The sequence below is a fragment of the Fonsecaea monophora genome (genome assembly GCF_001642475.1).
Source record: "Fonsecaea monophora strain CBS 269.37 chromosome Unknown Scaff163, whole genome shotgun sequence".
Lineage (NCBI taxonomy): Eukaryota > Fungi > Ascomycota > Eurotiomycetes > Chaetothyriales > Herpotrichiellaceae > Fonsecaea > Fonsecaea monophora.
In genome coordinates, this window is record NW_019174094.1 from 34,358 (window position 1) to 49,993 (window position 15,636).

General features: G+C 53.7%; 5 protein-coding genes across 5 annotated transcripts; 2 read left to right on the forward strand and 3 right to left on the reverse strand.

Annotated features, from left to right (window-relative positions):
- Positions 1-922: 922 nt before the first annotated feature.
- Positions 923-2,705, reverse strand: AYO21_11503 (argininosuccinate lyase; the record flags this gene model as incomplete). The annotated part of the gene is made up of 3 exons (XM_022661394.1): positions 923-1,164; positions 1,317-2,201; positions 2,426-2,705. The coding sequence occupies 3 exons, from the start codon at positions 2,703-2,705 to the stop codon at positions 923-925; spliced, it is 1,407 nt and encodes a 468-aa protein (XP_022506303.1).
- A 479-nt stretch (positions 2,706-3,184) lies between these two features.
- AYO21_11504 (hypothetical protein) lies at positions 3,185-5,244 on the reverse strand (the record flags this gene model as incomplete). Its single annotated transcript, XM_022661395.1, has 2 exons — positions 3,185-4,779; positions 4,887-5,244. 2 exons carry the CDS (start codon positions 5,242-5,244, stop codon positions 3,185-3,187), a joined length of 1,953 nt encoding a protein of 650 aa, XP_022506304.1.
- A 791-nt stretch (positions 5,245-6,035) lies between these two features.
- Positions 6,036-8,681, reverse strand: AYO21_11505 (acetoacetate-CoA ligase; the record flags this gene model as incomplete). The annotated part of the gene is made up of 12 exons (XM_022661396.1): positions 6,036-6,516; positions 6,574-6,643; positions 6,693-7,049; positions 7,105-7,169; positions 7,225-7,349; positions 7,409-7,510; positions 7,552-7,678; positions 7,738-7,913; positions 7,966-8,063; positions 8,121-8,355; positions 8,407-8,510; positions 8,585-8,681. The coding sequence occupies 12 exons, from the start codon at positions 8,679-8,681 to the stop codon at positions 6,036-6,038; spliced, it is 2,037 nt and encodes a 678-aa protein (XP_022506305.1).
- Positions 8,682-10,300: 1,619 nt separating this feature from the next.
- AYO21_11506 (hypothetical protein) lies at positions 10,301-11,386 on the forward strand (the record flags this gene model as incomplete). Its single annotated transcript, XM_022661397.1, has 3 exons — positions 10,301-10,479; positions 10,536-10,670; positions 10,720-11,386. The coding sequence occupies 3 exons, from the start codon at positions 10,301-10,303 to the stop codon at positions 11,384-11,386; spliced, it is 981 nt and encodes a 326-aa protein (XP_022506306.1).
- A 2,313-nt stretch (positions 11,387-13,699) lies between these two features.
- Positions 13,700-14,503, forward strand: AYO21_11507 (hypothetical protein; the record flags this gene model as incomplete). The annotated part of the gene is made up of 1 exon (XM_022661398.1): positions 13,700-14,503. One exon carries the CDS (start codon positions 13,700-13,702, stop codon positions 14,501-14,503), a length of 804 nt encoding a protein of 267 aa, XP_022506307.1.
- Positions 14,504-15,636: the final 1,133 nt, after the last annotated feature.

The following is a 15,636-nucleotide window of genomic DNA, read 5'->3' on the forward strand; positions in this document are numbered from 1 at the left end:
CACATCTTTTGTGATACCCCCTCCATACACATTCGGTTATGAGGAAACAACAGGCGGGAAGAAAAGGGATTTTCCGAGTTACGGCATGGCATGGCCTGGCATTTAAAGCTAAAGCAGATGAAAACAAGTCCATTTCTTTCCGATGACAAGAGTCAAGTTAGGTTAGGTATGGGTTGAGATGGTGGCGCGCAGGAGCCATAAAGCCATAAATAAGCAGTGTGTCTGTCTAATAGTTTTTGGAGATTGGAGGTAAAGAGCGTGTGAAGAGCGTGAGGTGAGGTTGACATAGAAGTTTTGCGGTCGAAATTTGGCTACCAAGGGGAGAGAGGGATGAATGCATTGTCTGGAGTATGAGGAGAGTGGAGCGAAGACTCCGCCTCCGTGCGTGTCAATTCGATTCGATGATATCTTTGTGGATAAACAAGGAGATGAAGATGGAAGTGAAGATGAAGAAGTAGCTAGTGCAGGCGGTAAAGGGTCTATGAGTCAGTGAGCATGTGTGTTGTGTACGATAGCAAGAGTGAGAGCGAGAATGAAAATGATAGAGCCGTAACAACAACGGGTCTGTGAGTTCGTCAATTAGTTGACATACGAGCAAGGTAGGTAGGTATTGCACCCGGTTTTTTCTTTTCTATGTCTATCCAGGTTCATTCATCTCGACAAAACGACAAGTCGCCTCAAGTCCAACCTGTTCTGTACCCGCTGGTAAAAGTCCATATCATCCATCTCGTGAAGAAAATCCCTAACCTGACTGCCCACCTACCTACCTACCTACCTACCTACCTACCTACCTACCAACCAGTGCTACCTAAACCAAGTCCTCGGGACTGTAGGAATATTGTTTTTTGAAAACCTCTACTCGTCACCTAGATGGCCACCTCGCCACCTCTCTAGCTCTCTAGGTATCTAGCGGAGCTGGACGTCAATTCAACGCCCCCTCCAACGCGTCCAACTGCTCCAGCACGGCGCGCCGACTCGTCCCGCCCGTCGCGTCCTTGAGCTCGACCGAGCGCTCGTAGTCGAAGACGCTGCGTACGTCGGCGCCGAACCGCGCGTCCACGCCCTGGAACTGCGCCACGCTGAGTTGGTCGAGGCCCACGTCGGCCGACTCGGCCAGCGCGACCATCTGTCCCGCCAGGTGGTGGGTTTCGCGGAAGGGGACGCCTGTCATTCGTCAGAGACGAGGTCAATGATAATGACAATGTCAAAGATAGGGTGAGGAAGAGGAGGAGGGTGGAGGATGAGTACAAAGACCGAGGATAAAGTAATGAGGTAGAGATAAGACGACGGGACGGGAGAAGAAAGAAAGTTCTTACCCTTGCGAACCAAATACTCGGCAAGATCCGTCGCAAGCATGTCCGGGCTCAGCGCCGCCCGCATCTTCTCCGGGTACACCGTCGCCGTGGCCAGCGACCGCGCCGCAATCTGCAGGCTGTCCTTGACCGTCTTGACCGTGTCCAGCATCGGCTGCAGGCTCTCCTGCAGGTCCTTGTTGTACGTGGTGGGCAGGCCCTTGACGCTCATCATCAGCCCGGCCATGGCACCGAAAATCCTCCCGGACTTGCCGCGCAGCAGCTCCAGCGAGTCGCTGTTCTTCTTCTGCGGCATCAGCGAGCTGCCCGTCGTGTACGCGTCCGCCAGCTTGACGTAGCCGAACTCGAGCGAGCTGTACAGAATCAGGTCCTCGGACCACCGCGACAGGTGGCTCCCGATCGTCGCCGCGCACTGGAGCACCTCGACCACAAAGTCGCGGTCCCCGACCGCCGACATGCTGTTCATGATCAACCCCTCAAACCCGAGCTCCTTGGCCAGCTGCACCCGGTCGATGCCGAACGCGTTGCCGGCCACGGCGCCACAGCCGAGGGGCAGTTTGTTGATGTTCTTCTTGGTGAAGCGCAGACGTTCGAGGTCGGACTGGAAGGCCGTCGCGTGGCTGAGGAGCCAGTGACTCCACCGGACGGGCTGGGCCCGTTGGAGATGCGTGTAGCTCGGCATGATGTAGTCGATGTCTTGCCTGGCGCGCTGGGCGATGACCTTGAGCAGCTCAACCAGGTACTGCTCAATCAGGACGAGCTCGTCGCGGAGCCACATACGCATGTCGGTCGCCACTTGGTCGTTGCGGCTGCGGCCTGTGTGGAGCTTTCCTGCGATGTTTGTGCCGATGATCTCACCCAGGCGGCGTTCGTTGGCGGTATGGATGTCTTCGCAGTATAGTGTCAGTGATTACTCCGAGATAGAACATTCTGCCAGTAACATCATGAACAATCATCCCCGTGTACTGGTGGACAGCCCACGCATCGACATATATCCCACTTGACCGTCGCCCCCCCCAACCCCCCCTCTTTCTGGCCAATGCCCAAGACCACATCACAACAACGCCTGGAGTACGCTAGAACCTGCACGACTCACTCACTTAGTCACTCACCTTCATCGCCCGGCGCGGGCTGGAACGTCCCCTCCTCCCACTCCTTGAGCACCTTGCGAAGGCCCTCCTCCAACTTCTCAAATTCATGCTGCGTCAAGATCCCCGTCTTGACGTTCGCCCGCGCGTACGCAATCGAGCCGCGGATGTCCTGCGCGTAAAATACCCGGTCTACCGACAAAGACTCGTTGTACTGGTCCATCAGCGGGTCGATCTCACCCGTGAACCTGCCGCCCCAGAGCCGGACTGGGGCTGCGGTTTTTTGGCCCTGTGATGTCGTCATCTTCTTGGAGATTTTTGGAGGTCTACTCAGTACATGAGCAAACGAGAGTGTATCCGGGTAAGGAGTGAAGGACTTGAAAGCAAAACAGGGAAGAAAAAAAAAATGCGACGAGGACTTGTTAGTATAGACTCATCTCGCTAGAAAAAGGAAAAACTTCGGGGACCAAAAAAAAATTGGGTGATAACGGCTCCCTTGGCATTGGCGATTTGCGGTGACGTTTGCCAAGAGATTATCAAACGAAAATACTGTGTATTTATGGGCCACCCCGGATTTTGGGGATGGAAAAAGCTGGGGGCGGCGACAAAGGACAAGTCGGGCAGAAAGAGCTTGAGAGACAGCCCTGTGCCACGCCTTCGGTCCTGGATGTGGATGATGCCAGATCCAACCGTTGATTCGTTACCACCGCTTAAATACCGAGTACATGTACCTATATCCGTAGTTTGGTGTATCGACAGCCAGGTCACGTCCGTTCAATCCCCTCACACAAGCTTAATCTTCTGCTTCTTCGCCCCAACCAGCCAGTCGTTCCCACACGTAAAATGGCCGATCCGCTCGTACGCCCCGGGGACTCGCGATGACTTTGTCAAGACAAGCCCGGAGACGCAGCCGTGGGAATGGCCCGCGACGCTGAGACACCACACCCGTGCTTTGAAAGGCTTGTAGCTCTCCCCTTGTTTGCCTCGTCGCACCATCCCGCCCGAATCGTCCTCGGTCAGGTCTTGCACCAATAGTGAATCCGGAGAAACGCCCACGGCAGTCCCGCTGCCAGGCATTGCCAGGTGGTACTCGAACTTGTAGCTTTCCGGAGCGACCAACGTCCCTTCCGCCAGGGGACCGCACAAGTCGATGAATCCGTCTGTGACCTCGCCCAGCGGATTGAGGCCGAATTCCGTACACGACATCTTCGTAATCGAGATGTGCGCACTCAACTCGACGGTTTCGTCCTCTGCGAGCCCAAAGGGCTGGATTTGCGTGTCCACCGAGGCCCACGAGAAGCTCGGCGCGCGGTAGTCGTCCAATCTCCGCGCGAGGTGTGGTGACTCGAGATGCGGTGCGGATGCCCAGAGTAGGTCCTCGACCAGATTGTCTTTCCACAAGCCCGCGACATAGACCGAGTCGGTGGCGCTTTGGACCTTCTTCGCGATCCCCGAGATGGCTGGGAGCTTGTCAGACGCCACGGTGAGCTTGCGGAGCGTGTACTGCGCGAGGATGCGGTGCCAGGTTCGGAAGATCTTGGACCGCTGTTTCACCGACAAAAGCAGTTTCGGTAATAGGCCTGGAGTCGTGGCTTTTCGCCTTGACGAGGGATTGCACTCGCAGCGATATGTCGAGCGGCACTCGAATGTCAGCTCCGTCTCTGTGTAGTGCAGAATTCGAGGCGACAAGACATTCTCTTGCAATGCCCAGGCTCGATCCCTCAGAGGGCCCTCAGTCCGAAAGGCTAGATCTCCATCCGGAGTTTCGTGGTGGTTGGAAACTTTTCGAGCTTTGACTGTAAACGTCTTCCCTCGTGTAGTTCGATGTTCCAGACGTAATCGCTTCGGACGCTGCACCAGGCACGGGTGGGTATTGTCCTCACATGCGTCTGCCGCGATTGTTATATAGGAGGCTTCATAGATGTCGCTCATCTTGGATGATTCGCTCTCCCAATCTTTTTTGTCATCTTGAATGATGCACAGGCCGTCGATCCACAGATAGCGAATGTCCAAGCGGCGTGTGATGGTGACCGCGTCTTGAAATAGGCCCGGTAACGTGTCCCAGTCGATCCCTTTCCGCATATTTCGCAAGTTTGCGCTGGTCGTAGTCACTGCCGATCCAGGTCCCCAGCAGTAGCTGAGGGTAATATATTCGACGTCCTTGCCCTTCAGCTCAACCAATTTTAGGTTTTTACCACCCTGCACGTCTATGAGTCTGGTTGGCAGTCTGCTCGGGGTAGATTTCCGGCATGCGCCATGTGCTGGGCTGGACATGCAGTCTTTGATGCACTTGCGGGCGAAATCAAACGACTCGTCAGAGCCCGAGGAAATTGGAATGCTGCGAGCATTGCCCAGTGCTGGCCACGGTGGCCTCTGGTCTGCCAAAGTATCAGAACTTGACAATGTTGTCGTGGCCAGAATGGTGAAGATTGTCTACGAAGTCATGGAACCGACATGGTAGGCAAAAGAGACGACGGAGACACACCTGACGGAGTATACAACTCAAACACGATAGACTTGCCGCTGGGCTCTTGTACGGACACCTTGATAGGTGAGCCCTCCAGAAGATCAATGCACACAGGGACACGGATATGGGCCCAGTCTCTCCCGACAAACCCCTGCAGAGATTGTCGGAGCAGCTTGCAATACTGGCAGTTGCTGGCAGATAGCTGGCGAGCGTCTATGCAGAGCGTGAGATTGGCATTGTGTTTGGTGGCACTGTCTGCATCGTACGAGCTGGATGTGTGACCCCGTGGACTCAGGTTATTGCAAAGCTTGCATCGGGAACGTGCTCCATGGCGCGTAGCCTTGGTTGACGAGGACTTCCCTCCCGCTCTCAGCATGGTGATCCTCGAACATGGGTATTCGAGGCTCAATTGACCTGAGACTTTGGCACGAGCCCAATTAGGGGTCTGAGACTCTGCTGGTGAAAGAAAGAATTGCCAGTCTGAGAGGAGCGGCTCACGGGCTAGCTCATGGATGGAGGAGGGATAACGAATGTCGAGAAGTGACGGAACGATCAAGGATTTCCTTCACCACGTAAATCATTCTGCCGGAGGTTGTTGTCGTGGGACTTTTAAGAGCCTAGAAGTCAATACGAAGAAGCTTCAGGGGCCAAAATTGGTTTCACAATAGAAGGCCTTGGCCCCTTCTGCACGTGATGGCAAGGCTGTGTACAATTTTGTAAAGACAGAAAATTCTAGGGTTCTTAGCCAGTAGGAGGACTTTGAGCGTCTTTGAGAAGGAGGTGTCCGTCTCAAGTATCATGAGAGTAGCCCGAGCTGTCTGTCTGCATTGATATTCTGTGTGCACACTCGTACAGACCTTCCTGGTTCAGAGCACAAGGTTACGAAGGAGCACAAGAACTGTCCCAGTGTGGTCTGGTCCAATCAGATCAAGTAACCTTTCTTAGAGAATGTAGATTTCTATTCTGATGTTTTCCATCTCAAGCCAAATTCGGAAGAAGATCCAACATAGTGTCTAGAGGACGAGTAGCTGGCTCGGGCCGAGATGGACGTGTCTGACAGTGGATAGGCCAACCCACCGAGCCACCACCACCCGAGCCGAGCCGAGTACAGTGAAGAGATAGAGGTACTCCATCGAGCCTGTCTGCCTGTTCAACCCGGGCATCCGTCTACAGTCTCGCAGCAGTCCCATCGAGCCTCTTCAGCAGCTTCTCCAGGTGGAAGAACGGCTCAAACTGCTCAAGCATGGCCAGCTCCTGCGGACTGAGTCTCTGCTTGGTCTTGGCCTGCGCTCCACCATTCACAACAGCCTTGACCTGGATCTCCATCTTCTTTCCATTGGCATTGTAGGGAATCTCCTTGACCTCAAAGATGTGAGCCGGGACGTGTCTCCTGCTGAGATCCTTGGCGATTTGATCGCGGATGCGGCTCTCCAGTCCTTTGTTTGGGAGAATGTGGTTGGAAGACACGCCTTCCCGACATTTGATGAAGAGGAGAACGCGCTCGGTGGTGTCTGAGTAGGGCGCAGCGCTGCGTTGCTGGCCCACGACCACCGAGTCGACTATCGACGACGTGAAGCGCGGTGATGAAAGAATGTTGTAGATTTCTGAACTGCCGAAGCGGACGCCAGACGGGTTCAGAGTGCCATCACTATCAGCCATGTTAGGAGTCGCCGTCTTCTCCACCAGTCATGGGACATTGACTGACCTTCTTCCCAACACATAAGTCCCCTTTGTCGCAGGATTGACTTTGATGAAGTCCCCATGTGTCCATACATCTTGCGTCTCGTCAGCATAGATCAGCGGAATCAACAACAATAGACTCACGGGGGAACATGTCAAAGTACGCATTGTAATACCGCTTCTTCCCAGGATCCTTCCAGAACATGGCGGGCATGTTGGGAAATGGTTTCCTGCAGACTAGCTCGCCGCTCTCTCCATCGGGGACTTCGATCCCGTCTGGCGAATATGCAGCAATATCCATACCCAATGCCTTGACAGCGACCTCTCCGGGGTACGATGGGAGAGAGCGCGTTCCATGAATAAAGGAACCGCACAGCTCAGTGCCCCCTGAGAACTGGATCTGGCACACAGGGCCGAACGCTTCTCCTAGCCATGATGCCAGACTTGGCGTGAGCACCGCGCCCGTAGAGAAGATCGTGTGAACATTTTGAGCGTATTTTCCTGTCTCGTCTATCAGTGGACTAGAACAAGAGACAAAAGGCTTCGAAGAACGAACTGGGCGTCACATTCCTCTTCTGCAGCTCAGCATAATAACGCGGGCCGGCGCCAAACCCGGTGATACTGAAAATTGCTTGTCAGATATCGTCGCACTTTAAGAAGTATCACTGTTACAAACCCCGTTGCCAAAACGCCCTGAAGGAACTCCTCCGGGGAGGGATAGAATGGTGATCCGTCATATAGGACCATTGTGGTTTTGCAGAAAAGGGCGCCTATCGATATGTTCCACAACGTCCACCCAATCTGCTGGTCGTGAGATGCTTGTTCCGAGGGAAATAGTGAGAGGAATGGCTAGAACTTACACCACTGAAATGGAAGTGTATATCCTGTGGGCCGAAGCTGTTGTGGAGGCGGTGCTCCTTGAAGCCGTTCAAAAGCAGACCCTGCTTCACATGAGCTGGATTCTACGACAGTGGTATTCACCGCATACCCCATGTGAGTGTACAATGCCCTTCGGAGTCCCTGTCGTCCCAGAAGAGAACATGATGACCAGAGGTGTATTGAAGGGGACTTGCTCAAAGGTGAGGGGTGATTGACAGTCGGTGCCGCCGATGAAAGCCTCAAGGCTCTCACTGCAATAAGATAAGCGATCAGCTCTTGATGACAAAACTGGGGATTCAAGCTGCTTTACCACTTTGTTTTGAAGCCCGTCGTGTCTCCTATCACGACCAGGTTCAGTTGACTTGAGACTTTGCTTGTCCAGCCATCGACCTTTACCGTGATGTTGATGCGTTTCCCGTTGTATGAATAGTCTGACTCGGCGAAAACTACGCGAGGTTCGATCTGGCTGAGTCGATCGTTGAGTGCCTTGAACAACATCAGCCCAGCATGAATATCCTTCATGGGAGAGTAGCTTCACCTTGTCCCCAACATCAGTTGCAAATGATGCAAAAATACCGCCCACAGCCGCCGTAGCCAGTAGTAAAGCCAATGACCTGGTGCAGTTACTTCCTATTACTGCAGACGTATCAATCACTTCAGCGCTTCACACACAATTGCTGCTGTCATCCTTACAAGCAACAACATCTCCCTTTGCAACGCCAGCCCGACGCAGTGCGTTCGCATACGTTCTGACCAAGTCTCTGAGGTCTCGCCACGTGTATCGTCGAGGACTCGACAAATTCTCCTCGTTGACATCGATGACAGCCACCCGATCGTCGTCACCACACAGCATATTCTCTGCAAAGTTGAGTCTTGCTTCCTGGAAGAACAGCGGGAACTGGTCGATGGGGATGTTCTCGTCCACCGCCTAATGGCGTTCAGCATGTGGATTGACAGCCAGCGAGTGATTGCAACTCACAACTTTAGGGTGGACAGATGCTTTGATGTCAAGAAACCGCCATAGTGCCATCCAGAAGTCATTCAGTCGGTTGATGGAAAATGCATGCAAGTCCGCGTACGTCTCTGGGATTATTGAAGTGAGCGTTGACCTGCAGATAATACCAATAGACATGAGTGTTCTGAGCATGGCAACTTACGCAGACGCAGACCATATCTCCTGTTCACATAGGTCTGGAAGTCTTCCCAGGCAGTCCGAAGACCTGGCGGCGGTATGTAAACGGGCTTCACTATCATGTTTGGCTATGAGAGATGTTTTCGTGTCACATTGAGAATTCAGACAGTAAGATATGTCTTTCGAGGTTATGAGTACGTCCACATCAGGCTGACCGAGTTCGCTATTATTCTTGAACCCACCCGATGTCGCTCTATTTTCGGCCTTCTCGACCATGAGCCGCACCACCTGTGCCGTAGCAGCGCTTTACGCCGACGAAGCGAAGTCTTGTGCCCAGTGAGCAATGCCGAGGCTTTCCCCGCGTGGTGGAGAGGCTGTCGGGGCCTAATTGTATGGTGGGTATTATGTTTTATCTATATCCTCCTCTAGGTTTGTTTGTATAGTTCAGATGTACGTTTATAAATGTTGCTCGCTTCGAGTGCAGGGAGGAACATCGTAGGGAGGGAGGCCAGAAATCGGGTCCGATACTGGGACTCGGTCTTTCGCTTTTGACAAACTAGACGATTTGGGGGCGTCTGGTTAGCAGGACATTGGAAGAAGTGGTGGTGGGTTGCTCTGTTTTCCACGGTGCTCACAACACTCCCTCAACTGGAATTGAAGAGTTTTGATTCGGGTGTAGGACGATTACTGACAACGTACACCGTATACGAACATTCTCGACAATAGGCGGATAAGGGAACACCAGTGGCTCCCGCATCGTCCGGGTTCAGAACCAGAGGGTGGCTGTCGGAGAATTTTGGATTTCCGGGGTGGGAAAGAGTTTCATCACTTCAGTGCGGTTGCCTCCAAGACTTCGACAATTCTACCCTGTTCTGCCTGTTGTGTGGGATCCCATTGTTTTTTCTTTTCCAGCAAAGCTTGCTTCTACTCGGATACAGACAACCGTGATTGCTATTATACCCGCCTCGCTATACCCAGCACGAAAGATTTTCCACCACTGCACCGCTGATTAGGCGAGGAGGAACTCCGGCATCTGTAGGGGCTGAGATGGGTATCTCTACGAGGTACCTCGTACCCCTATTCTCTGCTATTCTCTGGACTTATGCGCATTAACGGACCTTGCACCTCTTTTGGATCTGATATTCGTCCTCACCTCCAATGCCTCGTACAGTGACGGTTGTAATATCTTAGGAGACATCATCGATCGGAGCCATCAACTTATGCCCACCTAGAATGCAAACAAGCTATTCAGCAGAGTCGTGCCCGGTCTAGTCTACCCTACCGTAGCTTCGACTCACGGTTTAGATGTTGGTCCGTACCAACGCGGCGCCTCTTCCAAACACACCCTTTCTTCCACATGCCTGGACAAACATCTTCAAATGTACCGAGAACCAGTACGAGTTGGGTAAGCACCGTTGGCTATCTAGGAGTATGAGGTACAATCTTAAGGGCACTCGCCGACCTGCGTTCTGTGCCTCTAATGGTAGCTGAAGGGAGCAATTTCCAAGATGGCTGAGTGGCGCATTCTGAAACTCATCTAGCACCCAGACATCACTTTGGGGGCCCGGTAAGGTATTCATATTTCCTCTGCTTGTCTGCCCGCGACTTTTTACAGTTCAGATCCAATATCTCTCTACGCGAGGCGAGGTTGGCGAGGCAAAGGCTTGTCTATTACTGTCTGTGAACCCTAGTCTCGCTTCCAGCCTTGCGGCACAGCACAGCCCACCACGTTCCTGCTAGGATGTACCGACCTACTCATCCTCGCGTCCGTCCTCGATTGTCAGAGACGAGGCTCCACTTACTTTTCCTGGTCCTCCTCCATTTGCTCAATGTCGCGGCTTTGGAGATCACGTATCCCAAGATCGGAACCGTCTATCCTACAAAGGGTCCACTTGACGTACAATGGCAGTCAACGTCCGAGTCAGTATTTTTGAGATGATTTCTATTCGTAGCGACTGAGCTGATCTCGACACTAGGTTTGACGCCGTGGAGCTTGCCATCTATCTCGCCACATATAGCGGGCAGACACTGAAGAGCGAGCAGCGTTGTATCGTTGCCGTGATAGATGATGGATCTACGGCCATCACTCTAAGTCAACCGCCACCAGATGGGTAAAGCTGTCCCCCACATTATCAAGAGTGCACGGGCTCATAGACGCAGGGACTCCTGGACCTGGATGTTCTACGATGATGTCCAAACCATCTCGCTCGGCAACAACTACATTGCACAGTCGGTCCACTTCCAGTTCCAAAGTCCCACTCCCACGCCAACCCCATCACCAAGCATCACTTCCACCCCCTCTGCGAAGAACTCCTCGGTAGGCCTGTCACCCGGTGTCGCGGCCTCTATTGGCGTCGGAGGCACGCTTGTCGTGGTAGGCGCGGGTCTGGTTGTCGGGTACTGTTGCTTCTATCGACGCTGGCAGAGCAAGAAGCGCGAGACCATCAGTGCCATACCGTATACGCCGGGACACCGATACTCGAAGCAAGAGTTGGACAGCATGCCCAGCACAGCGTACGGGATACACACGCATTCGATCCCGCATGCTGATATGAAGCTACCCACGCAGCACGAGATGGAAGTCTACCCTAGTCGCCCTCCTGCGTCTGTGCCATCAAATAGCGCGGTCTCACCTGGTGCCGAGCTCTCAGTCAAGGCACGCCACTCGCATCTCCCGCCCCAGCACGGCCTCCAGCCAACGTCGCCATACAGTGAGTTGGCACTATCGCCCCTTCGACATGAAATGTACCACGACCCACGTCGTCCGTTGCCTCAAGAACTGCCTGGTGACATGGACATGAACCTGCGATATGTGAAGCCCAAGTGACGCTCTTCCCCAACTGGCTCGACTATCAATACCAAGACGGTCGTCTGGAAGGAGAGATTTGACAGTCCCTGATCGGCTTTGAGGTTAAGCTCTCTGGCCCGAATTGATGCAACTGCAGACACATGTAAATGCATTTTCTCCGACAATTCGAGGCACGCTACACATAATCTGGCGACGCCTGGACAACCCGTTGCCCTCTTGTACAGGGCCGATAGTCAGCACTACCACCATCTCAGAGTTAGAAGACCCCAACACCGCAACTCATAGGCAAGAGACAAGCATGCGGCTCTTCTGCTCTCTGCGAACTGACCACGCAAGTTGCTCTTCACCTCACTAATCAGACTAGCACTATATCAACGGAAACGCTCACAGGCATAAGATATGTGTATTGCGCTATCTCTTGCAGCCGAGCTGGCTTGAGCAGATAATAGACAGGAGATAGAGGACCACCTGAATCCGCCTAAGGTGTTGTGGACTCCATAGACGCCAATGCGATGATCTGGGTGTTATCTTGACCAGATGGGAGGTGGGTGCTGAGATCGAGCCGGGGTTCATGATTGTGTATGGATGACCACGAAAGGAGAAGGCCAAGCGAGGCAAATCTCGGTGGAAGGACATTTTGGTGGGTTGTGTCCAAGTTGAGGTTGGGGTCCCCCGTCATCGAGCGGTTTTCACTTCATCTCCCCAAAACGGACACAGACGCAGTCCCGGTTACAATCTCGCACTGGGTCCTCAGTTGCCTCAGTTGCCCTATAACGCCACGATGTTAACTATCTCTATCAACTCACCTCAACACTCCTCGATCTCGTCAATTCTCGTCTTTCTCCACTGCCAGGTCCTCCTCGACGAGATTCTGCTTCCCATCCAGTCCTGACCCCTCTTCCCTGTTCGTGTCTTTCGAGGATTGGATTCAGGGTCAACTTACACAAGCACACTGCGACCCATCTCCTCCCGGCTCGCAGTTCCCTCGACAATCACACAACGCAATGCCTAATCCCTCGTCGTACATACACACGTTGTTAGATCCGCAGGGGATACTGCCCGAGCAGCAGAGCAGCGAGCCGTCAGGGAGCTCGCACGCGCCGCCGCCTGCGGTGCCGCAGAAGTCGGAGGCCGGCGGGCCGACGCAGAAGTCGAACGAAACCTGGGCGGCGGCGGGGAAGGAGAGGAGTGTCGTTGTTGTGGCGAGGAACAGGATGGAGGGGAGGGGGAGGTTGAGCTTCATGATTTTTCGAGACAACCTATGTCCCTTTGAGATTGAGATTGAGTCGACCTAAAGAAAGAAAGAGGTAGAGAGGGTTGCAAGGAGAAATAAGGACTCGAGTGAGTGTGTGAGTGAATGAGTACGTGAGAGAGAGCATTGTTCCTCAACGGTCATTATATAGGTACCTACCTACCTACCTACCTAGGAGTTAACTAACCTAGTAAATTTCCACTCCCATGGCCAGCCATGAATGCTTGATACTCTACCTCGATTCATTCGACGACATGTTTTCCTCATCTGATCTGATGTTACCTGTCTGATATACTCTTTCCAGTTGACAGGAGTAATCGCGGTGAGATTCCTCGACCGGTAAAAACGAGGCAGTCTATGACTTCCTGATCGGTGCGGGAATCCATTCGTAGATCCATCTATCCAGGTAACATATATCCACCGAACATCCATCGACCCATCGATCGACGCTCCGCTTCATCCTACGAGTCCGAAGACGCCCAATGTCAGTGTCGGTACCGTCACTATTACCAGAACAAGTTAAACTGGGTTAGATGTCAGATGGATGGATCAGATGGGAATGGGATTTTGTGGGGAATGGTTTGAGACCATGCATGGGTCGATGCTAGGTACCCGAGTCTTAGGGCTGTATACTCGGCATGTGACGAGTACCGAGTACCGTCTAGGAATGTGAGACGAACCAGACACGTACGTACGTACGTACTTGTGCGGAGGGAGAGGCGAGGCCGCGGCTGTGCGAGTAAAGGGGGTTTATTATTACGGCACTATTCCTCTCCTCTTATTGTGATTCACGCGACGGTCGTTTGGGGCAGGGCAGACAAGGGAGGGGATCTGGATCGTGGCAAGGCTGCCGCGGGGTTCAAGGTGTCAGGGTCAGCCAAGCATCAGGCACTCAACCCCGTCACCCTCAAAACGGTGGGACTGCGGGACCGCGGGGCCGAACCGAGTACACAACATTATCAAATATGTACGGGGTATATCACTGAAGCATACCGTGATAGACTTGACCCTCACCGTCACTCAGCCTTGATTATCCCCCGGCAATAAAAACCAGAGATACCATAATATCACCCAACATTATGCCCGCTCAACGAACAAGATCGACCGTCCGCACCAACGACGGCATCACCTGGTACTACGAGCAGGAAGGGTCTGGACCGGACATCGTCCTGATCCCCGACGGCGTGGGCGACTGCGGCCTGTTCGACCAGCCCATGTCGACGATCGCCAGCAGCGGGTTTAGAGTAACCACCTTCGACATGCCGGGCATGTCGCGGTCGGCAGCCACCGCGCCGCCCGAGACGTACCAGGACGTGACGGGCCAGAAGCTGGCCGGGTACATCGTCACGCTGATGGACGAGCTGGGGATCAAGTCCGCCGCGGTGTGGGGGTGCAGTTCCGGCGCGACGACCGTGCTGGCGCTGTGCTCGGGGTTTCCCGACCGGGTGCGCAACGGCATGCCGCACGAGGTCCCCACGGTCAACCCGGACAATCTCAAGAACATCCACGAGGTGACCGACACGGACGCCCTCACGGCGGAGCTGGCGGCCACGATCCGGACCATGTCCGCCAACGAAGCCGCGTGGGACGCACTCGGCGCAGAAGTCCACGAGAGGCTGCGCGGCAACTACGCCCGGTGGGCTTACGGCTATCCACGCACGATCCCCGGGTCGGCGGCCACCAAGACGGAAGACCTGCACAAGGTGCCGATCGACTGGACCGTCGGGGGCGCGGGGCCCATGCAGGCATTCTTCGAGAACGTGGTGATCGCGACGCGGGAGAAGATCCCCATCACGACACTCCCGGGCTTTCATTTCCCGTACGTGTCCCATCCGGAGGCGTTTGCGAGGTACGTCGTCGAGACGAGCCGGAAGTACGTCTGACTCTGGCATCTATATCTGGCACAGTGACTAGCAGGAAAGGCAGGGTGGTTGGATGTAAGGTTTGACGAGGCTATGGTCGGTGATGGTGTGACAATATATACATCTAGATAGTGTAAGTAATGACGATGGCCTGATTTGCCTTGTCATCAAGACTGTGTGGAAAAACCATTTCCAAATGTCCCACCAAGGGGAAAACAGCCGATAAATACCATTACAGCGTCTCTGTGGTTGACTTTCATCTGTCCTCTAATGATCTGTGAGAATTGGACAACAGGTCTACGCCAGCCAGCCAGCCAGCCAGCCCAGGACAATTCGCACAAAATCTCCCTATCCTCAATCCTTCGTCCGTCCCTCCATTTGTTCATTCACTCCGCTCATAAGTCTACCTAGTTAGTCCCCTGACCGCCATCCACCGCATGAACCAACTCCCACCCCCTCGCGACAAAGACGTTGCTCTCGGTGAAATGCTTCAGCGCCCACGGCGTGCTGTTCGCCGCCTCGCCCGCCGGACACTCCCACGTGCGAGGACTGTCGCACTGATGAACGGCGAGGTACCTTGCCGGCTCTGCGCCGTTGACGGTCGAAGTCGGCGTCTTAGGCCCGAGCACGTACCGCGCACCGCGTCGGTAAAGGGGCAGTTCGCCCAGCAGGGGTAGGTGTTCTTCGCGGTACCATCGGTCGAAGTCGGCTTCGGCGTCGGCGGTGGGATCCATTTCGACGACGGCGATGAAGGGGGCGGGTTCTGCCACGGTCAAAAGTCAAGAGGTCAGGGTCAGGTTCTCTGGTTGGCAATAATTGGGGCATGAACATGAGACATGAAACGACACGCATGGTCACACACCGTGTATAATGAAGAGACAGAGAAAGAGAGAGAGAGAGAGAGAGAGAGAGAGAGAGAGAGAGAGAGAGAGAGAGAGAGAGAGAGAGAGAGAGAGAGAGGGAGAGAGCGATCTAGTATAAAAATAAGACAGAGACGACAATCGATAGAGAAACAAGATGAGCGACAGAAGGAACAGAAAACAAAAAACAAGAAGAAAAAAACGACAAAGCAAGACAAAGAACAAAAGAACAAAAAAAGATAATATCGAGAAGAAAGAAAGAAAAGAAGCACAGCATCAAAGAAGAAAGACGAA